Consider the following 26,692-nt stretch of genomic DNA (forward strand, 5'->3'; position numbering starts at 1 on the left):
ACAAATTATAATTTTTTTAAATAATTTAAATTATTAAAAAATACCCTAATCCCAATTTATAAATAAATAACTCTGTTCCCTCCAAATCATCATCTAAATAATTACTTATTATTTGAAAATTTCACCATAGTCAAAATTGATTTAAATAGACCGAACAAATGTAAAATTTGAGCTAAACGTGTCACACATAGATATGAGTTGTTAAGATAAACCGGAGTCACACCGGTCAACTGGTTGCGGCATGTGTCATCCCTGATGATGACTCGTGTAGTCTTTCCCTGGACACGTTCATTGAATTGAGTACGAATAATAGCTCTGTAAAGTACTATTTATCTCTCTCAGAAACAGCTATCTTCCTCATCTTTTACATTCATACTTCTCTGTAAACTGGTGAGCAATAATCTTTAACCTTCTATTTTTTATAGTTTATTTGAAAATCAATACTCATCTATCTCTTCTTCTCCTTTCTTGTTTTCTCAGAAGCAACAAACCATGTCTGCAGACGTCGGCGATTCTGATCCGGGTATTTTTCAACTTTCATTGTTATATTTTTAATTGATGCATGCAAATCATTTGATAATTCATATCCAGAGACAGAGGTTTAAGTATAATTTTTTTTCAAAAAAACATCTGCCTTTGATGGATCGAAACCAGGGTATAGGGTTTTTAATAGATCGGCCCTGTTCGGTGATTCTGATCAGGGTGTTTTTCAACATTTCTTGTTATATTTTTATTGTTTATGATTTTAATTGATACATGCAAAGCCAATTGTGGGTGATTATGATTTTAGTATTTTTCAACATTTCTTGTTTTGTTTTGTTTTCATCTCTTATGTTTTTTATTGATGCATGCAAAGACAGTGTCATAATTAATTCATTTGATAGTTCATATCTAGAGACAGAGGTTTAAGTATGATTTTTTTTCCCAAAAAACATCTACTTTTGATGGATCGAACCAGGGTATAGGGTTTTTAATAGATCTGGGTATTTTTCAACATGTCTTGTTTTGTTTTCATTATATATGTTTTTAATTGATGCATGCAAAGTCAGTGTCACAATTCATTTGATAGCTCATATCCAGTTTTGAAAGAAAAAAATGTACTTTTGAAGAATCGAACCATGGAATACATAAATATTTGTGGGGTTTAATTTAATAGATTGTCCCTGTTCATATACTGATGTATAGATCTTACAAACATATTGATTACTGATAAGCCTCTCGATTTGATTTTCCAGTGCACGACGAATCTAGACTCGAAAAATACGATTCTAGCTACTTTTTTTCCAATTCTTCAAAGAAACCACAAAATGAAGGGATGGGTTCGGTTCCATCCATTGAAATCCTTCCGGATGAGTGTCTAATCGAGATCTTCACTCGCCTTTCGATTGGACAATCAACTAGTGCATCTGCATGTGTTTCCAAGCGTTGGCTTAAGCTCTTAATCACCATCCGAAGTGCTGAATATCGCATACAAGAAGATGAGAATGTTGAATTCGGAGATGATGAACATCTCAGCAGATCTTTAGAGGGGAAGAATGCGACAGACATTAGACTTTTCGCTATTGCAATAGGAGTCGCGAGTCTAGGAGGGCTTGGCAAGCTAATGATAAAAGGAAGCCCCGATTTGGTTAATGGAGTTTCAGATGCGGGTCTTTCTGCAATATCTCACTATTGTCATTCTCTGAGAGTTCTTTCTTTATGGAACACCCCTCTGGTGGGTGATCAAGGGTTGTTGGCGATTGCAAATGAATGTCCACTACTAGAGAATATTGAGCTTTCTCACTGCACAAGGATTTCCAACTATGGCTTGGCTTCAATTGCAGAGTATTGCCCTAACTTGATCTATCTTACGATCGAGTCATGTCCTAGGATAAACGATCTAGGAATCATCAGTCTGGTTCAGTCGGCTTCAAGGCTAAGGAAGTTGAAGATTCATTCGTTAAGAATATCAGGCATATCCCTTGCTGCTATTGGCTTCTATGGGAAGTCGTTAGACACATTAATCCTCGGCAGGCTTAAAGAAACTGGAATCTTTAACGGTCAGTTCTTGTAGTGGGTTAACCAATATCTGTCTAGAAACTATAGTGGAAGGTTGTTCTAGTTTGAAGCAAATAAGTCTTAAGAAGTGTTGGTTTGTCTCGGATCATGGTCTGGTGACTGTCGTGTTCACATCTGGATCTCTCAAAAGTGTGTTATTAGAAGAATGTCACGGAGTTACCCAATATGGGATACTTTGTGTTATAATGAAATTGAAATCTCTGGTGATCGACAAGTGTATGGGAATCAAAGTACTACCTCTTCACATGAACATTTTCTCTTCGAAGATTCGATCGTTGTCTATCATAAACTGTCCCGGTTTTGGTAACGTCGGGTTGACATGTCATCGGTTAAAGAACATTGATTTCAGTGGCTCGATTGGAATAACCAACTCTGATCTTATGGCTATTATAAAACGATGTACTTCTGGACTAGTCAATGTGAATCTAAGCGGTTGTTTGAACTTGACGGATGCAGTGGTTTCAGCTATGGCTTATCACCATGGTGGCACTCTCGAACAATTGTGTTTGGAAGATTGTCACGGTGTTAGTGATTTAAGCGCGATGGCGATTGCTGACATGTGTAAGACGCTGAATGAGCTGGATTTATCTGGGTGTAAGATTTCTGATTTTGGTATTGCTGTTTTGGCATGCAGAGGGGAGTTTGATTTGCAGATCCTTTCGTTGGCTGGATGTTGCGATATTTCTGATGAATGTATGCCTTTTTTGGCGATGTTGGGGAAGAATCTGGTGGGATTGAATCTCAAGAACTGTTGTTCAATTACTAGTGGGTTTATAGACCAACTAGTTGACATCTTGGGGAGTTGTGATGTTCTTTCATGAAAAACACGACAGTAGCCATCCGAGGTAAGAATAGACCGGGATTTACAATGAAAAATCATATGTTTATGTATGTTCCAAACACTTACTAAGTCATTTGTCTTTTCCAGAGTTTTAGTCTCAAGTGTTCTCTTAAATAAAACAAGTTTTGTATTATTTTCGTGTATTTTTTTTAAACGACTTAGCATCAATTCATCATTATCAATTCATCATTATAATGAACATCACAAACAAGGCATACAAATAACAACACTAGTATGACTTACCCGTAATTCATGCTCCAATTTCGACATAAAGACCAATTTATGGTCCAAGTACGACTAACTGAGTGAGTTGATTAGTAAATACTGAGTGACTTGGGTCAATCAACCCCGGTGTTACCGTCACAGAAATTGATTACCTCTTGCTTTTGTTATAGCAATCTCCATTGCTTTCGAAAACCTTTTTCATAACTCAAAGAGTAAACTAGCCGCCGAGACGAATAAGTGATTCATCGTCCTTAGAATCCGGCATGTCCATAAACATTTTGATGCGAGTCTTTTCCTTTTCCTAAACAATAACTACATGATGAATTGGTTTCTCGGGATAACCTTAGAAGACCAAACAACACGAATCGACTCCCAAGCTAGCTTTATATTAGATTTCCCATCATTCTCAACACTCCAAAACGGGTATCAATCGTATCATTAAGATGTCAAGTCTAGCTTTATATTAGATTTCCCATCATTCTCAACACTCCAAAATGGGTATCAATCGTATCATTAAGATGTAAAGTGTGAATGAAGTTGATAACTCTTATACCTTCCGGAATTCTCCTTAGAAGACTATCCCATTCCCCGTCTTTAACATCCCGAATAGTGGCTTTATGAAAAAAAATTCTTATTCGGACTCTTTCAAATTTCGCCTTTAGATTGATAGGCCGATTTTCAAATTTGGGTCGTGCCAAAACAGTGTTCCACGACCATCTCCAATTCGAATATTGAAAACTAAAAGGGCACTGTCTTTGAGCTCGAGGATCTTTCTAAGTGACCATGCCATGTCTATCTTCATTTTGCACATCCATACGCTTAACTCGTTTTTCATAAACCTTGAATTGAAAAACCTTAAATGTATTCATTTCACTCTAATGAATTTTATTTCAACTTAATTGCCTAGAAATGCCTATATATTAGCGCTTTATTTCACTTCATACAATTCCTCAAGCCAATTCTCCCTTTTTCTTTCGGTTTACATACATTAATCCATTTTACCTTTTTCCCGTATTGTCCTTGATTTTCCTAAATGAAGTCCCGCATAAGACGATCAAGATCCTTCATGACTTTCTTTGGAAGAATGATTTGCTGTGCCCAATATCCAATGATACCAATAGTGACTTTCGTGATCAATCCTACCCGCATACGATAATCTTTTTGTTACACATCCATGTATCGAATTCTTGACTTTCTCAATGAGGGATCTACAATGTGAAGTAGTTGCTTTTATGATAACAGAATACCCAAGTTACGAATCGATAATGTGCCTTATTTAATCCCCATAATGTCAAAAATGACCTCGCTTCATTTTTTACACCTCCATAGAGTGTCAAACTCTTTTCCTAATTGCTATTGAGATCGGTAACACTAGAGAATATATTAATACTTCCTTAATGGTTTTAATAGAATCTACATCAGCGTGAGCAAAAATAAATATTAGTACTGTTTTCCTCCCTATAGAAAGGATGGTGAGTAAATGGTCGATTCTTTTGGAGCATTGTAAAAATGCTTTCAAAGATCTCCACGATCAATACAAACAGGTAAGAAGAGAGAATCTCCTTGTCTTACCACATTTTCACCTTTGAGAAACTCACCATTAATTTTATTTACGCTGACAATAAAATGAGGAGTTGAGATATATTGCCAAATTCGGCCTATAAAAATAATTAAGAAACCTGAAACACTCAAAAGATCATGAATAATAGTCCACTTAATTGAATCAAATGTTTTCTAATCAAATGCTTTCTGAATGTCTATCTTAAATGCCACCCGAGGGGAGATGGATTTCTTACCATAGTTAACTAAAAGTCTCTACATAAGGAGGATAGTGTGCGATAATACTCTACCCAAAATAAAAACCGATTGACCTAAACTTACAAGATTAGGCATGACTACTCAAATACATTTAGAAATAATCTTGTAAATAACATTCAAACACGACATTGATCTAAAATTCTGGATCCTCTCGGGTAGGAGACACTTCAGAAACAAATTGAGCACGGTGACGTTCCATTATTTAAGCATCATACTATTTTGAAAATATTCTAGGACACCTTCACAAACTTCATGCTCAAGCCACATCCCAATATTTTGTGGAGTCAAAATGTGTGTTAACAACTTTTGTGTTAGTAATACTAGCCCGAGATATGAGATCAGTACGTAACCGGATTTGTCGGAAGCTATTTTAAGACCCAAGAAATAACTTAAATTTCCAAGATATTTTATTTTGATATGTTGATGTAGAAAATTTTTGAGATCATTAATGTCATTTGTGTCATCATCAGTAATTATCATATCATCCACATAAAGTAAAAGTAATGTGCAACCTTGATCTGTTTTGCGTAGAAATAGTGCATGATCATAAGAGCTAGATTTGAAACCAACATTGCCAATTGTGTAGATAAATTTGGCAAACCATTCCAAAGGAGCATGTTTCCATAAAGAGATTTGTGAAGTCTACAAATTTTATTTGGAGGATAATCATACCTCGGGAGAGGTTGCATATACACTTCTTTTGTTAGTTCACCAATAAGGAATGCATTCTTAACATCCATTTGAAATAGTTTCCATCTTTTTCTAGTAGCTACTACAATGAGGCTACGAACCGAGGTCAAACGAGCGATAGGAGAAAATGTTTTCTTATCATCAATATCATATTCTTGAGTGTATCCCTTAGCATTAAGTCGAGCTTTATATCATTCAACTGAACCATATGTTCGTGTCTTAATTTTAAAAACTCATTTGCAACCAACAACATAATTATGTGAAGGTAAATCAACCAAGTCCCAAGTTTTTTTCTTGGTAAGTGCTTGTAATTCTTATAACATTGCTTGTTGCCTCAAAGAGTTAGAGTTGGCCTCGCAAAAAGTTCGAGGTTCATAGAAAGAGATAATAGTTGAGTATACATGAAAATTACGGAGACGAACGGAAGGTTGACTTATACGATATGTACGATGAAGCGATAATGGTGGTGGTGGTGACGGCGGTAGTGGTGATGGTGGTGAATAACGAGATTCTTGAATGATATGATCAAATGATGTACGTACTGGATCCTAAGATGAATGTTGATGTAGAAAATTCTTGAGATCATTAATGTCACTTGTGTCATCACTAGTAATTATCATATCATCCACATAAAGTAAAAGTAATGTGCAACTTTGATCTGTTTTGCGTAGAAATAGTGCATGGTCATAAGAGCTAGATTTGAAACCAACATTGCCAATTGTGTAGCTAAATTTGGCAAACCATTTCATAGGAGCATGCTTGAGACCATAAAGAGCTTTGTAAAGTCTACAAACTTTATTTGGAGGATGATCATACCCCGGGGAGGTTGCATATACACTTCTTCTTCTGTTAGTTCACCATTAAGGAATGCATTCTTAACATCCATTTAAAATAGTTGTCATCCTACTACAATGAGGCAACGAACCGAGGTCAAACGAGCGATAGGAGCAAACATTTTCTCATAATCAATACCATATTCTTGAGTGTATTCCTTAGCAATAAGTCGAGCTTTATATATTCAACTGAACCATCTGTTCGTGTCTTAATTTTAAAAAACCATTTGCAACCAACAACAGACTTATGTGAAGGCAAATCAACCAAGTTCCAAGTTTTTTTTTGGTAAGTTCTTGTAATTCTTATAACATTGCTTATTTCCACAAAAGGTTAGAGTTGGCCTCGCAAAAAGTTCGAGTTTCATAGAAAGAGATAATAGTTGAGTATACATGAAAATTACGGAGACGAACGGAAGATTGACTTACACGATTGGTATAATGAAGAGGTAATGATGGTGGTGCTGACGACGGTAGTGGTGATGGTGGTGAATGAGGAAATTCTTGGATGATAGGATCAAATGATGTACTTACTGGATCCTGGGATACTAAGATGTAGAAGATACTAAGGTAGGAGACACAAGTGGAGTTGAGTTGCATGAACTATTAAATGATCCTACCATAAGATAAGGAACAACGGTATGGTAGGATCATAAAAAATTGAGTAAAAGGCTCCTTAACTCTAAATTTAGAGAGAATCCAAAACATCTTATGTTCCCAAAATGTTACATGCCGAGAGATATGAAGACGTTGAGATAATGGATCCCAACACATATATCCTTTGTGTTCAATTCCATAACCTAAGAAATAATATAATCGAATTCGAGGTTCTAATTTTTTGTACTCATGAGATTGTAATAAAACAATATAGGCACATCCAAAAACTTTAAGAGTTTGATAGTTAGGAGCTCGATTAAAAAGACGTTCAAAAGGAAATAAATGTTACCTATGATAGGGAAGGAATATAATTAATAATTTAAACAGATGTGAAAGTTGCTTCTCCCCAAAATTTATCGGAACAAGAGAATGAGATGAGAAGGGCACGGACAACAATAAGAATATGTCTATGTTTTTGTTATGCTCGACCATTTTGTTGAAAAGTTTCAAGACAAGATCTTTGAATAATTATGCCTTGTGCTAGAAATTGTGTGAACTTTGTGTCTTTATATTCCATAGCATTATCAGTGCATAAAATTTTAATTTTGGATGAAAATTGAGTGTTAATCAAATTAGGAAAACGAATGTAAATTTATAATAATTCAGATCTATTACGCATCAAATAAATTCATGTGTAACGAGAAAAATCATCAATAAATATGATTATATGGCATAATATTTCAAACCACCCATAGTATTATGTGGTACATGACCCCAAATATTAGAGTGAATCATATCAAAAGGTGATAAATAATTAGAATTATAAGGCAAAAAAGGTAAGGCATGTCCTGTAGAAACTTGACAAGAAACACAATCAAAATTTCGGTCTTAATAGAGCCTAAAGAACTACTAGAAATTATGAATTCAAATGATAGGTAGATGGATGACTTAATTGAGAGTGTCAAATTTTAGAAGTGACAACTCCTACAAGGGATTGTGATGTAAGAGATAGAGAAGTTAGTTCAAACAATCGTCCAACCTTACGCCCTATTCCAGAGATCTTGTTTTTTCTGAGGATACAATACAACCATGACTCGAAAAAGATAAGTTAAAACCGAAATCACGTAATTGTCCAACAAAGATAAGATTTAAAGAAAGTTTTGGAACAATTTTTTTTGTAAGGACAATATGGAAGTTTGAGCAGTACCAATAGTTTAAACATACAAAGTAGTATTATCAACAGTACGAACAATATGTGAAGAATAGGCTTTCTAGTAGATGTAAGGATAGAAGATTCAGAAGTCATATGATTACAACATCCTAAATCAAAAAACCATGAGGTGGAAGTACTTGATTTGATAAACAAGATTGAGGAAGATGTAATACAATGATTTAATTGGAGGTGTTGGAAGATGGTTAAAGGTCTTTAAGAGAGAATTTGGGAGAAGTGCTCTCGAATGGATATGTGGAAGCAACAACGGTAGAAAATGCAGATTTGAAAGACTTGGGTGAATACTTGGATGAATTCCCTTGTGTAGCATTTTTGTATATCAATTTCCTACATTAAAATATACGATCTCCAAGTTTCTTACAATAATTGCAAGTGACATCATTAGGTTTTTTTTTTTTTTTTTGTAGAATATTGATATTTTTGAACAGCCAAAACCGAATCAACAGATGATGTAATAGATTTTTCTACACGAAGGGTTTGTAAGCGAGCCTTTTCAGTGATTAATTCTTTAATCACAATTTTGAGGTTAGGCAATGATCCTCGATGAAGAAGAAAACTTTGAATAGACTCAAAATCCTCTTGGAGAGTCATTAACAAATGTCATGTATGTTAACGACTACGAAGATTGATATAAATAATAGTTGCATCAGTACTCGGTCATCTAGGGTCTCCATGTGCAATTTGATCCCAAAGTTCTTGTAATTTTGATATATACCTATGAATAGTTTGACCAGATTGTTGTTGCATTCGATGAATCCTTCTATATAACTGAAATTGATTGTCATAATCAAATATAGAGTATCGATTCTTTAATAAATCTCATACCTCTTTTGTAGTGTTGAAACGTCGAAAATCGAGCTTAATTGCCTTAATACATGTCTTACGAAACCATGTAATAATTTGATGGTTCATGCCATCCCAATTGGCTAGCGATCTGTAAAGTCATGTTCAGATTCTCTATCTATTTGTTTGGGTTTAGGAGTCTAAACCTTTAAGAAAACTACAAATTTCTTTCTCCCACAATTCATAATTTGTACCATCATAGATAATATTAATAGGATTGAGGTTATATTGAGACGACTTATCCATTAAAGTTGAATAAATATGATACTCAATAGAGTAGTTAAAGAACGAAAAGAAAGAGGATTGGCCACAAACCTTAGATTTTAATGTTACGGTCCGTTAGTGTTGAGGCTCATTAAAGTCTTGGCCTCACAGTGCGCTAATCACCCAAACCCAAGAGGGAGACCCAATCGCCTAAGTAGGTCCAATGAATATTTTAATTAAGGAAGACATTAGAATAATATTCCAATTAAGGAAGAGATTATAAGATATATTCTAATTAAGGAAGAGATTAGAAGAGATAATCTAACTTAGGAAGTGATATTCTAATTAAGGAAGAGATATCCTAAATTAGTGTGATTAAATTGTAATTGGAAGACAATTCCTAACTTAATACGTTGTAAGTCCTATAAATACCTTAGAGGTATTACATTGTAATTACCAAGTATTCAATATACCATTCTTATTTTCAACTTCTTTCTTTCTCTAAGTTTTTCTTACATTGTGTAAAAGGTTTTACTAGCTAGAATCTGCGTCGATCTAGCCTAGTGCCACACGGGTCGAATTTCATCCCGTGACATTAAGCTCTAATACTATGTAAGAAGAGATAGAAAGAGAATAATATTGTATATCTTTATTTAATATAATAGAGGTATTTATATCTGAGTTACGTTATCAATATAAAGATAATATAATATAATATAATAATATATCAATATAATATATTATTATATTATATAAACTAACAGAAATGTTCGCCACAAAGGATTCATCAACTGTCCGGGCAGTGAAAGGATGTTGTAGACTCATAAAATAAGCCATTTTCGATAGTTTGTCGACTACCACAAATATAACACTTTTTTCTTTTGACTTTGGAAATCTCTATATGAAATCCATGAAGACCGATTCACAAAACCGATTGGGAATTGCTAAGGGCTTCAACATACATTTGTATGCCGAATTGTCCGATTTATTCTTCAAGCACACTTCGTAGGTTTGAATGAATTGTACTATGTGTTTACCTGTTGAAAATTTTATTTCATATCAAAGGATTTAAACTTTGACTTATGGTAAGTTTTTTGAAGTTCGTCCTTTGTGATTTTTGCTTTAAATCTTTGTGATTTTCGCATTCTTTGTGGTCTTGCGTTTGATCTTTGTAATTTTTTGGCATGTTTGGTGCTCTTGTCCCTGATCTTTGTGACACGAGTTTACCTTGGGTATTCTCTTTGTTGCCTCATTGGTAATAAATTGGCGATGATGTATCTTGCCAAATGTGGAGATTGTTGGGTATTGGTTGGCCCAACACTGTGGCTCAATCACTAAGTAACCCACATTCTAGACTTAACCCAACAAGAAAAGGAGATATTACTCTCTTGGTGAGAGAGATAGGTTAAAATCCTTTTAGTTTTTGGATACTAGTGAAAAGGTTGTATCCTTGGGACATGTTACAGTGCTTCAAAATCGATAAACAAAAATGATTGAGTCAAATTCCAATCACATTCACACCCAACAACGCTATCGAGCATAATATAATATAAACATCCCAATAATAATTGTAAATCATTCAAATTAGCTCGAGATCCGTTACTCTATTAAGAAGATTGTAAATGGTTCATATATACAAAACATTTATTAGCGCGAATAATATACAAATAGACATCTACTAGCATAAAATTGAATCTATAGAATTATTCACGACGAATAGCGACTTGACAAGTTGTGAAACCCATACTGTTTAATTAATTTAAATTGACATGAATATAGGTGTCTATGAACTCTTGATTAAGTGGTCCAGGCCACATTATTGACATTCTTCGTCTCAAACTATAGGGTTATTAACATTTTCAAATGCGTGCATTCCATTCAAATTAATGTTATGTCCCCGCATGCATGCATGTTGGTATTTTATTCAATTTTCATATATTTTTTTAAAGATTCATTTATTTTTAGTATTCATAGTGCATGAATGATCTCTGCAAACTGGGACAGTACCCACACGCATTTATATTTTAAAAAGGCTGTACAAATAATTGAATGAATTAATGCTACAAATGTGTACTTATTGAAAAAATTGTATATCTACCATCGGTCCATCAGCTCATTCAAATTAATTTTTAAGATACTAGAGAAATATTTGATCTCCATAGAAATAGTTTTCACTAGTAAAAAAACTTCATTCATTAATAACATTACACGAAACCATCAATGGCGTTTTTATTTGTAAGTTAATGTTGCTAATATATAATCGTCGGTCGTGTTAATAGTAATGTGGACGTTTTTTTGTTAATACGTTTTTTAATACAGTCAATATTGGTGCATATTTATTTCAATCCAAGGCTAAATGAAGACAAGATTATGAGAGACCATTTTAATTAATTTGGTGCACTATATAACTTTCAAACGGATGTTTTTTTTTGAGAAAAACAAATCGACCAAAGTTTTGTAGAACTTGATCATCACTATTCTCGTTCTTATTATCTACTAGAATGCATGTGTTTCATTTATTGTGGACTTAATTGAATTAAATTATTAGCTACCTTTGTTTGTATAAGTGATTGAGTGTCCTACCTAAAAAATCACAATTCTTTTAAAAAATATTAGACAATTTGATACAAAAGTGTGGTTGGATAGGATTGGAGTCTATATAATGGCTCCATTTGAAAATGGGAATGTATCTATATTTGACCTCACTTAGAAACCATAGATAAATCTTAAGATACATTGTACAATGAAGAAATAGCATATTAAAATTCATGATTTTGAGGAAATAAAAATCAAATATTTAGATGATGTTGACATCAATTTAATTTATCTTGTCAAAATTTATTATAGAAAATACTGACCTTTATTAAAAATATATGTATTTATTCAAGAAATCTTAAATTGGATTCCACTAATAAATTAAATTAGGACATGTGCAAGATAAAAGGTGATTTTCACAAAATTAATATATATTATTTTTAAAAAAATTCAACTATTTTCATATTTTTATAACATTTTAGATTCGCTAATGAAATGTATTATTTTATTTCAGTCAAGTTTAATGTGATCATATTTTATTTAGATTTTAAATATATAAATTTTATTAATAATATATTTAGTTTTAGTGTATTTGAATTTTAATAATTAAAATGTAAATTTATATTATAAACGTACGTTATTATAGTGAAAATGTAATTAACTTACCGTTTGTAGGGATAAGATGTTACCGTTACAAATCCAATTTTTGTAAATATTCTAACGCTGGTAAATAAATTGTTCGACGTTATTGAACAGTGTGTAGCGATAAATGTATTTATTTTGTTACCAACAAAAATTATTTGCGTAATAATATGCTACAGTAATTTTAACTAATAAAAAAATTAAAAATTATAATTAAATATATTTTACATTTAAAACGTAATTTTCTTTCTCTCATTTTTAATATTTAAGTTTATATTCTCAATTTGTTCTATTATAAGCGACAAAGTTTAAGATATTTTACGTTTATTATGTCTTTGTATACATTTTTGAATCAAACTAACTATAAGACTTTTTCCCACTTAGTAGTTTTTATATCATTATAAGTGTACAAATTGAAACAACTCTCAACTCAATTATCTTTGCAAGAATAAATTGAGATGTGAACTTGAGCTCAAAATTAATTTATTTTGTCCTTTTTTTTGTCGGTCAATAAAATTCACTTGTATCTTCCTTTGTTGATTTTTTTTATAGAAAATATAATTTTTTATTAGTTGTTCGTGACCGATGTTAATGATTTGTATCTAACTCTATGAGTTGACGTGAATGATTTTGAAGTGGATGACACGAGCTTGTGAGATAGCACTAACTTCTAAAATTCAAATAAAAATTGTATTATTTAAACAAAATTCCCCATAACTTTAAAGTCAACAAAAAAAAAAAAGAGTCATACAAGAGTGACTCAATTATTTTTAAATAAGAATTGAGATGTAATTGAAATTATTGTTATTTTAATTATTGAGTAACTTAAAATGATTCATTTTTGTTTTTTATACTGTCAATATCAATACCTCTTGTATTTGACTTTCTTGATTTCTATTTATTGTCAATTCAATTTCGAATTGTTCCTTTGTCACAAAAATTCTCTTTTCAAAAATTAAATGCATGTATGTAAACTGTTCATGAGTGAAAATACACAATCATCATTCTAATAGTGAAAACAAAATATTAAGTATCAAAAAGAAATATGTATTACATGCAATGAACATGATTTCACCTTTGTAAAAATAGATTGATAAATTGGGACCCACAAAGGATACATTTCAATAAACAAAATGCATTAAATTTTTGCAAATATGAAAATTAATAAGGTGATTAAGAAAGGTAGCTGCTATAACCATTGTATGCAACCTTTTTCTTCCTCACTTTTCCCACATCATTAATTAACAACCTTATCCTATAATTAAATCCCCATTTATTATTGCAAGCAAAAATATATATATATATATATATATATATATATATATATATATATATATATATATATATATATATATATATATATATAATTAATATGATGCTTAATTTTTAGAGTGTTCGGATGGCCGGGTCGAGAGCCGTGGTTAATTTAGATACTTAGGTCGGATTGTGGGTTGACCCGTTTGTAAATTTAAAACAGTTAAAAATAAAATTAAAAATACTAGAAGTATGTTTCGAACTTGCAACCTAACAAAACAAATACAACTCTTTAACCAACTAGGATACAAAGACTTTATATTTTAAATTCAACACCAAATTTGATAAACGCGGGACGTTTTAATATTAATATAAGTTCAACTTTTTAACTAACTAATCTATATATATATGATGATGCTTAATTTTTAAAGTGTCCGGATTGCCGGGTCGAGAGTTGTGGTTAATTTGGATACTTGGGTCGGATTGTGGGTTGACCCGTTTTTAAATTTAAAACGGTTAAAAATAAAATTAAAAATGCTAGAGGTATGTTTCGAACTTGCAACCTAACAAAATAAATATAACTCTTTAACCAACTAGGCTACAAATACTTTATATTTTAAATTTAACACCAAATTTGATAAACGCAAGATGTTTTATTATTAATATAAGTTTAACTTTTTAACTAACTAATATATAATGATGTTGAGTAAATGGATATTGGGTCGGATTATAGGTTGACCTACCCATAAACTTAAAATGGTTAAAAATAAAATAAAAAATATTATCCGTAATTTTTTTTCACGATTTTTATATTATTACTCGTGCAAATGCACGGGAGGCTAAATGCTAGTTGATTTAATTTTAAACCACCTCAAAACATAAAAGATGTAGTACGTACATCTACATTACAAGTCAATAAACACTAAAAACAATAACAATAAAATGACAATATGATCTCAATATCATATACAACTCTAAGATGAATATTTTAATTATAATGAGTGAATCTACCTAGGGCTGAGATAGACACGAGACACCCAAAAAAAAAAATCATGCAAAAAAATGTAATATAACTCTTTATTTATTTTTTTAATTTTTAAAAATATGCTAAAATTTATGTTGATTTAGCTATTTCATTCTCAATTTTCCTAAAAATATTTTAAGCTATCCCAATTTTTTTTTTCCAAACTCACCCAAAACTTCAAATCTTGAATGTCGCTTTTATAGCAATTTCAACTACTAAAATTCTAAGATCACCATATGCTATATACATTTGGACTAATTCTTGTGATTTTATGATTGAATCCTCATTGTAACATTTATATTTAAGACTAACAAATTACCAACCTATAATACCTGAGAACCAAGCTAATTCATAAATTTATTTATTTATTTTAGATGTTAAAATTTGTATTAAGATTTGTCACAAAATTAAATATTTTCATGAAATATTAAATTTGCTATAAAATAGTTCTCCAACCTCTAACCATATAAACATTGTAATTTTGAACTCAATTCATAAACATTGGATTCATTAATTAATATGAAACCATGATTAATTTGAATTGTTACTGGCGTATTTTGAGAATTTATTGAAATTTAAATATATATATATATATACATATTTTTTAATTCTCTCCAATATATATTTATTTTATTTATAACATTTTTTCAAATAATATTTATTTTAATACAAAAATATATCAAATCAATTCACTAGATATAACAACTTTAATTTACCTAATTAGTTAAGCAAGAAAATAAGGTCTATAGTTATATAATTCAAAATACGAACATAAAAATACATCATGTTATGTATTTTGTTCAATAATTCAAGACAGCGTCGAATATTCTACGTGTCATATCAATGTTATATATGTTTTTGTAACCGATCAAGTCTACTTGCACATGCACGTCGATTCATTTCCCTCGTCAATGGTAACGTTATACATATAACTTCCAAATTTGGTTTATTATGTCTTACTAATTATATCGTACTCAAGGGCGAGCCACATGCAATGGTACCTGGGCTCTAGTTGACCTCCGCCACTAAATATTTATAATACATCTTTCTTAAATAAAAAAAGTCTCCTAATTTATTAATTACTAATTAAATATCCCGAGATTATTTCAAATTAAACAGTTCGGGTTAGGGATGGGTCGGTACGGTATACTTTAATGTTTTATCCATATCTTATACCAGTGCCGGCCCCGAGTTTTGGGCTGCCCTAGCCTCGGGTAGAAAAAATAACAATATTTTTGTTGTTGCCTTAGGTCTAATTTAAAAAATTAATAAAAAAAATATTTTTCAATGAGATTTGAACCCATGACTAATTAATAAATTGACATTCTTATCTTCGACCACTATATTACAACACTTTCTATTTAAAATTATAACAAATTTAATCAAATATCTTATTATTTTTAATAAATGGGCTGCCCTAGAAGTGGGCTACCCTAGCCCGAGGGCTTGTCAGGCTTACCCCAGGGCCGACCCTACCTTATACCTTACCGAAAATTTCGGTATACGAAAAATGCATACATTTACCTTATATTAATTTTGGTATACTTTCATTTCGATATACAAAAAGTTCATACATTCACCTTACTTTGATTTCGGTATAACTTAATTTCGGTACAGTTGATACCTAAAAAACATATTAACTTAAAAAAAATCAATTTTATCGGTAAAGTAGAAATTGTTCAGTATAATTATATTTTGATATTATTCAAAAATTATATTTTTATAATTAAATTAATATCAAATTTATTTAAGTATTTTCTTATAAGTATTATATATACTTATAAATACTATTTCGGTATTTCGGTATATCTCGATATACTAAAATTTTAAAAATCTCATACATTTACCGTATCAATAGTTTCAGTATCAGTATTATATTTTACATTTTTTTCGGTATACCTTAAAAATCGATATTTTCGATATATTGCGGTACGGTATTTTCGATATACCTATAATATAGGTAATTTTTCAACCCCTAGTTCGGAAGGCCCATCACTAAATAATAATAATATATTTTTTAGTAACTAAACCTTTCCTAATTTATTCGTAATCTATTATTTCCTAATTAAACATTCCTAATTTATTACTTCTTAATTAAAAAGTCTAGGAGTTCACCCATAAGATATATAACTTATTCAATCTAATTAGAAAAGATGTCCTTTTGATTTTTTTTTTCTCACTAGTTTTAAATTCTTATAATTTTTAGGACTAAAAGGAAGTGTAGTATTCTACCATATAATTTTAATTCTATAGTTATTTGTGTCTCAATGAATTGTTTTTATTTTTTCGATGATAAATTTTGAAAATTTTGAAATTCAATATCTTCTTTAACGTTAAATTCGAAAAAGAAGACAAAAAGGTAATATTTCATATTTCTTTTAAACTAATAATTTATAATTCTTAATTATCTCTCCAGTAAAAACAAATAAGTTATTATTGTGTTATATTGATTTTTATTATAAAAAAAAATAGTCAGGTAGATTTTAAATCGTGGTTCCGCCAAGTACCTATCTTTATCTTGTAACACGTGTAATCTTTATTTGTTTTTTAAAATAATAATATAAATAACAGATTTTATCCATATTTGATTCATTCCCTATAAACAGCAAATACTCTTAAGAGTATTATATACTCACCATTAAAGGCTACGCAAACCCCTTTATAGGAATTAATATTTTCATCACTATGCAAACTTCTCATTCACACTATACGCTTATTATATATGTTCATCATAGTTTCCTCAAGTAGCTAGTTTTTTTTTTTTATTACTTCTACATTAATCTCTTGTTCATATATAAACATTCTTTATATGTGATGACAAAAGATTACTCATATTCATTACGATAATCATTCCTAAAAGCAATAAAACTCTTACTTGATCCGATGTTTCAGTCTAGTTAAACATTATTTACCTTATTGTTTATTTTTTTGAATTACTAAATAATTATTAGACTTATAATTTTTTATACATAAATGAATTTTAATTTATTTTTATACAATTATAAGATTGTTCAAGATTTAGTAAAGTTTGCAACCCACTTAAAATTTAAATTAGTAAAACAGAATACATAAATGATTTTTTTTTTTATTAATAAAACAGAATAGCTTTAGACTCAGTTTTTTATTATTAAATATTTTAATTAAATAATATATTATACAACAAAATAAGAGAACTTTTTCTTCAATTTTTAAAATATCTTAATATTTTAATTAAATAATATATTATATAACAAACTTAAATATATTTATTTATGTATTTATAACATTTTTGAAATATATAGTTTAAAATAAATTGTGTGTAAATTATATAATTTTAAAAAATGTTTATTAATTGATAACTTAGACATTATCTAATAAAAAAAGTTATATGATTTTTTCTAAAATTGTAAATTAATAAATAACACTAAAATATTTAAATATATAAACATTTTTAAAAATTATACACATTATTAATTAAAAATTATATATAAAAATTTAAATTTAAATTTAAATTTAAATTAGTTGTGTATTTTGAAAAGTATACCTGATGATTTTATTTTATTTTATTATTTTTTTTTTAGTTTTTACAAAATTTTAATTATAATATAATAATTTTTTTAATATATATATATATATATATATATATATATATATATATATATATATATATATATATATATATATATATATATATATATATATATATATATATATATATATGAAAAGTGATGACATGTTATTATACTATGAAAATAAACGTTAGTTTATCGGTTTCATGAGTTAACTGGTTTATAAGTTTTGGATTTTACCGATTAAATGAGGTGGTTATACTATTTTCTATCGGTTAAACCCTAATAATTTAATTATATATTTATACTTAATAATTTATATTAGTTATTTTTATAAATATTTAATATATTATAATTTTTAAATTTTAAATTATTTTAATAAACACTCATTAAAATAACCATTATTTTATTATAACCGATTTATCCTCCTAACAAATTTCAACCATATTGTATCAAATATATAAATAATAATATACAGAATAAACTAAAAAAAGCTACTAAATTAACTAATAATACTATACAGAATAAATTTAAAAAATTACCAAAATAACTATAAAGGTTAGAGAGAAGAATATTAGAATATATTATATTATTACAATAATATAATATATAAAATTATTTCATAAATATATCTATTAATATTAATATTAATATCAATATAATATATTATAATAAGATAGAAATGATGAGAATAAAATAATAGAATAGCAAGCAAAAGATTTAAAAAAAACTTTTAATATTTAATTTTAAAATATTAATTACTGCTAATTATCCGGAACCGGAAACTTAATCGATGGATTTACCGGCTGATCCCCTGCATATTACTTAGTAAAACAAACAACAAAAAGTAAATCGAGTTAATATTTAACAATTAAAAGAGACTGATTTCAAAATAATTAATACTTTAAGGACTTATTTTAAAATTATAAATTACTTTTTAAAACATTTCCCCTTTCAATTTTCAAATACATAATTATTACTCTCACATTTAAACTTTTATCATATCTCTAAATTTGCACCTTCATTATTATTATTACTACTTTCTATTCTTAAATTTGAAAATTTTGTATAAACTTCCTTGTTATTATATATTTTTCAAGTGAATAATAAAAAAGTTATTTAAAATTATTAATTTACATTTATAAGTGTATGTATTATTATATTAATTATTACACTTATTAGTTTTAATTTTTATATTCACCTACACATTATCATACTAATTAATTTTAAATAATCAAATATTATAATATATATAATAGATTTTATTTAAAATATCTTTAGAAATTCTTCAATTTTAATTTATTTTAATTTATCAATGGTCAAACATTACTTCATTCATCACATTTAATTACATCACTTTTATTAACCAAAATATTAAAATATTTTCAAATTTTATTTAAATAATACTTATTTGAGTAAGATTTTTTTAAAATAATCTCAAATTCATTTCACTTATTTAAAAAAAAATATTATTTTATTAATAATTTTTAAAGACTGATTTGTTAGAATTATTTAAATAACTTAACATACTCAAAATTTAATTCATTCTTATATGAATAACATAACTAAAATTATTATTTTTATTTTATCATTATATATTAATATTATTAAAAAAAAAATTATCAAAAAAAATTATCATCTATTCAAAATTTTCACCAATTATTTTTAAAATAATTCAATTTATTTAAAAAAACAGGAATCCCAATTTATAAACAAATAACTTCGTTCCCTCCAAATCATCCTCTAAATAATAAAAATTATTTGAAAATTTCACCACGGATCAAAATTGATTAAAATAATCTGTGACCGAACAAATGTTAAATTTGAGCTAAACGTGTCAGAGTGATAGTAAAACACATAGATATGACTCATATAAGTTGCTAAGATAAGGACCGATAAATTGGAGTAACATCGGTCAAATTGGTTGCGGCATTTGTCATCTCTGATGATGACTCGTGTAGTCTTTCCCTGGACGCGTTCATTGAATTGAGTAAGAATAAAAACAACACATCATCCATAAAATCTGAATAAATAGCTCTGTAAAGTACTATTTATCTCTCTCAGAAACTACTATCTTCTTCAAATTTTACATTCATACTCCTCTGTAAACCGGTGAGCAATAGTCTTTAACCTTCTATTTCTTTTATTTTATTTGAAAATCAATATACAGATTCTCATATATCTCTTCTTCTCCTTTCTTGTTTTCTCAGAAGCAACAACCATTCTTCTTCTCCTTTCTTGTTTTCTCAGAAGCAACAACCATGTCTGCAGAAGTCGGTGATGATTCTGATCTTGATACGGGTATTTTTTAACATTTTTTGTTTTGTTTTCATTGTTTATGTTTTTAATTTATGCATGCAAATCATTTGATAGTTCATATCCAGAAACAAACAGTGGTTTAAGTATGCATTTTTTTCTTCAAAAAAACATCTGTTTTTGCTGGATCGAACCAGGGTATAAGGTTTTTAATAGATCGGCCCTGTTGGGTGATCTAATCAGGGTATTTTTCAACATATTGTTATATTTTCAATGTTTATGTTTTAAATTGATGCATGCAAAGCCAATCTTGGGTGATTTTGATTCGGGTATTTATCAACATTTCTTGTTTTGTTTTCATTGTATATGTTTTTAATTGATGGATGCAAAGACTCAATTCATTTGATAGTTCATATTCAGAGACAGAGGTTTTTAAGTATGCATTTTTTTCAAAAAAACATCTGCTTTTGTTGAATCGAACCAGAGTATCAAGTTTTTAATAGATCGACCCTGTTTGGTGAATCTGATTAGGGTATTTTTCAACATTTCTTGTTATATTTTCATTGTTTATGTTTTTAATTGATGCATGCAAACCAATTGTGGGTGATTATGATTTGGGTATTTTTCAACATTTTTTGTTTTGTTTTCAATTCTTATGTTTTTACTTGATGCATGCAAAGACAGTGTCACAATTCATTTGATAGTTCATATCCAGAAACAGAGGTTTAAGTATGATGTTTTTTCAAAAAAACATCTACTTTTGATGGATTGAACCAGGGTATAGGGTTTTTAATAGATCTGAGTATTTTCAACATGTCTTGTTTTATTTTCATTTTTTATGTTTTTAATTGATGCATGCAAAGCTAGTGTCACAATTCATTTAATAGTTCATATACAGTTTTGAAAGAAAAAAAAAACATGTACTTTTGAAGAATCGAACCATGGTATACATAAATGTTTGTAGGGTTTAATAGATTGTCCTTGTTCATATACTGATGTATAGATCTTACAAACATATTGATGACTGATAAGCCTCTCGATTTGATTTTCCAGTGCATGACGAATCTAGACTCGAAAAATACGATTCTAGCTACTTTTTTTCCAATTCTTCAAAGAAACCACAAAATGAAGGGATGGGTTCGGTTCCATCCATCGAAGTCCTTCCGGATGAGTGTCTACTTTGAAAATATTCATTTAATACTTAAATTTTTAAAAATAATTATCACTCTTGGTTAGTTAACTAACCAGAACGAATATAACCAAATCGGTAAAATCAATATTAATAATGGTCGGTTTCCCGATTCGTAAAATAAAAAATAAAATCGAACTTAACCAGAACTGATTAACCAGTTAACAGGGTTACCTGATTCGTAAAATAAAAAATAAAATCGAACTTAACCAGAACTGGTTACCGGTTAAACACGCCTAAATATTACTAAAAAAAAATAAAAATAAAAAAGTAAACTGAGTTCATATTAAACATATAAAACGGATTGATTTCAAAATACTTAATACTTAAGGATTTATTTTAAAATTATATATTCCTTTTCAAAACATTTACCTTTAAATTAATAACTATTACTCTCACATCTAAACTTTTATTATATCTCTAAATTTACAGCTTCATTATTATTATTACTACTTCCTATTCTTAAAATTGAAAATTATGTATAAACTTCTTTGTTATTATATATTTTTCAAGTGAATAATAAAAAAATTATTATTTTACATTTATAATTGTATGTATTAATTTTTAACTTATTGTTTTGATTTTTATATTCACCAAGAAGTTATATATCATACTTATTTAATTTTAAATAATTAATTATTATAATATATATATATATATATATATATATAATATTTTATTTAAAAGATCTTGTAAAGATTCTTCAATTTTAATTTATTTTAAATAGTCAACATTACTTTATTATCACATATCACTTTTATTAAATAAAATATTAAAATATTTTTTAAATTTATTTTATTTAAAAAAAAATTATTTTCTTTAAATTCATTTAAAAAATTTATTATTTTATAAATATATATTAGTACTTTTCAAGAGCTAGTATACTGAGATTATTTATATAACTAAATAGAATTAAACACTAATTAATTCATTCTCTTATTCATAATATTATTAAATTTTTAATTTTTTATTCTATATTAATATTATTTAAATTTTTTTATATAAAAAAATAATTCTTATATATTCAAAATTATCACAAATTATAATTTTTTTAAATAATTTAAATTATTAAAAAATACCCTAATCCCAATTTATAAATAAATAACTCTGTTCCCTCCAAATCATCATCTAAATAATTACTTATTATTTGAAAATTTCACCATAGTCAAAATTGATTTAAATAGACCGAACAAATGTAAAATTTGAGCTAAACGTGTCACACATAGATATGAGTTGTTAAGATAAACCGGGTCAACTGGTTGCGGCATGTGTCATCCCTGATGATGACTCGTGTAGTCTTTCCCTGGACACGTTCATTGAATTGAGTACGAATAATAGCTCTGTAAAGTACTATTTATCTCTCTCAGAAACAACTATCTTCCTCATCTTTTACATTCATACTTCTCTGTAAACTGGTGAACAATAATCTTTAACCTTCTATTTTTTATATTTTATTTGAAAATCAATACTCATCTATCTCTTCTTCTCCTTTCTTGTTTTCTCAGAAGCAACAAACCATGTCTGCAGACGTCGGCGATTCTGATCCGGGTATTTTTCAACTTTCATTGTTATATTTTTAATTGATGCATGCAAATAATTTGATAATTCATATCCAGAGACAGAGGTTTAAGTATAATTTTTTTTCAAAAAAACATCTGCCTTTGATGGATCGAAACCAGGGTATAGGGTTTTTAATAGATCGGCCCTGTTCGGTGATTCTGATCAGGGTGTTTTTCAACATTTCTTGTTATATTTTTATTGTTTATGATTTTAATTGATACATGCAAAGCCAATTGTGGGTGATTATGATTTTAGTATTTTTCAACATTTCTTGTTTTGTTTTGTTTTCATCTCTTATGTTTTTTATTGATGCATGCAAAGACAGTGTCATAATTAATTCATTTGATAGTTCATATCTAGAGACAGAGGTTTAAGTATGATTTTTTTTTCCCCAAAAAACATCTACTTTTGATGGATCGAACCAGGGTATAGGGTTTTTAATAGATCTGGGTATTTTTCAACATGTCTTGTTTTATTTTCATTATATATGATTTTAATTGATGCATGCAAAGCCAGTGTCACAATTCATTTGATAGCTCATATCCAGTTTTGAAAGAAAAAAAATGTACTTTTGAAGAATCGAACCATGGAATACATAAATATTTGTGGGGTTTAATAGATTGTCCCTGTTCATATACTGATGTATAGATCTTACAAACATATTGATTACTGATAAGCCTCTCGATTTGATTTTCCAGTGCACGACGAATCTAGACTCGAAAAATACGATTCTAGCTACTTTTTTTCCAATTCTTCAAAGAAACCACAAAATGAAGGGATGGGTTCGGTTCCATCCATTGAAATCCTTCCGGATGAGTGTCTAATCGAGATCTTCACTCGCCTTTCGATTGGACAATCAACCAGTGCATCTGCATGTGTTTCCAAGCGTTGGCTTAAGCTCTTAATCACCATCCGAAGTGCTGAATATCGCATACAAGAAGATGAGAATGTTGAATTCGGAGATGATGAACATCTCAGTAGATCTTTAGAGGGGAAGAATGCGACAGACATTAGACTTTTCGCTATTGCAATAGGAGTCGCGAGTCTAGGAGGGCTTGGCAAGCTAATGATAAGAGGAACTCCCGATTTGGTTAATGGAGTTTCAGATACGGGTCTTTCTGCAATATCTCACTATTGTCATTCTCTGAGAGTTCTTTCTTTATGGAACACCCCTCTGGTGGGTGATCAAGGGTTGTTGGCGATTGCAAATGAATGTCCACTACTAGAGAATATTGACCTTTCTCACTGCACAAGGATTTCCAACTATGGCTTGGCTTCAATTGCAGAGTATTGCCCTAACTTGATCTATCTTACGATCGAGTCATGTCCTAGGATAAACGATCTAGGAATCATCAGTCTGGTTCAGTCGGCTTCAAGGCTAAGGAAGTTGAAGATTCATTCGTTAAGAATATCAGGCATATCCCTTGCTGCTATTGGCTTCTATGGGAAGTCGTTAGACACATTAATCCTCGGCAGGCTTCCTTACGTGAGCCCGAAAGGGTTTTGGTTGATGGGGAAGGCACCAGGCTTAAAGAAACTGGAATCTTTAACGGTCAGTTCTTGTAGTGGGTTAACCAATATCTGTCTAGAAACTATAGTGGAAGGTTGTTCTAGTTTGAAGCAAATAAGTCTTAAGAAGTGTTGGTTTGTCTCGGATCATGGTCTGGTGACTGTCGTGTTCACATCTGGATCTCTCAAAAGTGTGTTATTAGAAGAATGTCACGGAGTTACCCAATATGGGATACTTTGTGTTATAATGAAATTGAAATCTCTGGTGATCGACAAGTGTATGGGAATCAAAGTACTACCTCTTCACATGAACATTTTCTCTTCGAAGATTCGATCGTTGTCTATCATAAACTGTCCCGGTTTTGGTAACGTGGGGTTGACATGTCATCGGTTAAAGAACATTGATTTCAGTGGCTCGATCGGAATAACCAACTCTGATCTTATGGCTATTATAAAACGATGTACATCTGGACTAGTCAATGTGAATCTAAGCGGTTGTTTGAACTTGACGGATGCAGTGGTTTCAGCTATGGCTTATCACCATGGTGGCACTCTCGAACAATTGTGTTTGGAAGATTGTCACGGTGTTAGTGATTTAAGCGCGATGGCGATTGCTGACATGTGTAAGACGCTGAATGAGCTGGATTTATCTGGGTGTAAGATTTCTGATTTTGGTATTGCTGTTTTGGCATGCAGAGGGGAGTTTGATTTGCAGATCCTTTCGTTGGCTGGATGTTGCGATATTTCTGATGAATGTATGCCTTTTTTGGCGATGTTGGGGAAGAATCTGGTGGGTTTGAATCTCAAGAACTGTTGTTCAATTACTAGTGGGTGTATAGACCAACTAGTTGACATCTTGGGGAGGTGTGATGTTCTTTCATGAAGAACACGACAGCAGCCATCCGAGGTAAGAATAGACCTGGATTTACAATGAAAAATCATATGTTTATGTATGTTCCAAACACTTACTAAGTCATTTGTCTTTTCCAGAGTTTTAGTCTCAAGTGTTCTCTTAAATAAAACAACTTCGGTATTATTTTCGTGTATTTTTTTAAACGACTTAGCATCAATTCATTATAATGAACATCACAAACAAGACATACAAACAACAACACTAGTATGACTTCATCGTAATTCATGTTCCAATTTCGACATAAAGACCAATTTTGCTCATTCTTGGGATTCGCCTCAACGTCACAGAAATTTATTACCTCTTGCTCCATTGCTTTCGAAAACCTTTTTCATAACTCAACATTAAACCAACAGCCGAGCGGAATAAGTGATTCGACCTCTCCTTATTTCCTTCACAAAGTAGGCAATTAGAATCCGGTATGTCTATAAATATTTTAACATTTCCTTCACAAATAGGCAATTAGAATCCGGTATGTCCATAAACATTTTGATGCGATTCCTAGTTGAGAGTCTTTTCCTAAACAATAACCACATTTGTTTCTCGGTATAATCTTAGAAGACCAAACAACATATAATCAGTCCACATTGTCTCCCCTACCACGAATCGACTCCCAAGCTAACACGGATATCGTATCTTATATCTTCTGAAATTCGCCTTAGAAGACCATCCCATTCCCCGTCTTTAACATCCCGAATAGTGGCTTTATGGAAATCTTTTCTTATTCGGACTCTTTCAAATTTCGCCTTTAGAATTCTTAGAATATAAGATAATATATATGTAAGAAATTGTGATAATATTATTAATATATTATATTATATTATATATCATTATTATATTATATTAGTTTCTTTTATATAATAGACATAACTTATGTAATTCAATATATCAATCTAATACAATTTCTTTCTTCTTATTCTAACACAAT

General features: G+C 29.6%; 3 protein-coding genes across 3 annotated transcripts; all 3 read left to right on the forward strand.

The window, feature by feature from the left end:
* The first annotated feature begins 492 nt into the window (after window positions 1-492).
* LOC124935469 (EIN3-binding F-box protein 2-like) lies at window positions 493-2,053 on the forward strand. Its single transcript, XM_047475900.1, has 2 exons — window positions 493-523; window positions 1,236-2,053. The coding sequence occupies exons 1-2, from the start codon at window positions 493-495 to the stop codon at window positions 2,051-2,053; spliced, it is 849 nt and encodes a 282-aa protein (XP_047331856.1).
* Window positions 2,054-2,243: 190 nt separating this feature from the next.
* LOC124935470 (EIN3-binding F-box protein 1-like) lies at window positions 2,244-2,879 on the forward strand. The gene has a single exon (XM_047475901.1). It carries the CDS (start codon window positions 2,244-2,246, stop codon window positions 2,877-2,879), a length of 636 nt encoding a protein of 211 aa, XP_047331857.1.
* Window positions 2,880-24,123: 21,244 nt separating this feature from the next.
* LOC124935471 (EIN3-binding F-box protein 2-like) lies at window positions 24,124-25,737 on the forward strand. Its single transcript, XM_047475903.1, has one exon. It carries the CDS (start codon window positions 24,124-24,126, stop codon window positions 25,735-25,737), a length of 1,614 nt encoding a protein of 537 aa, XP_047331859.1.
* The last annotated feature ends 955 nt before the right edge of the window (window positions 25,738-26,692 follow it).

This window comes from Impatiens glandulifera, chromosome 4 (assembly GCF_907164915.1).
Source record: "Impatiens glandulifera chromosome 4, dImpGla2.1, whole genome shotgun sequence".
Lineage (NCBI taxonomy): Eukaryota > Viridiplantae > Streptophyta > Magnoliopsida > Ericales > Balsaminaceae > Impatiens > Impatiens glandulifera.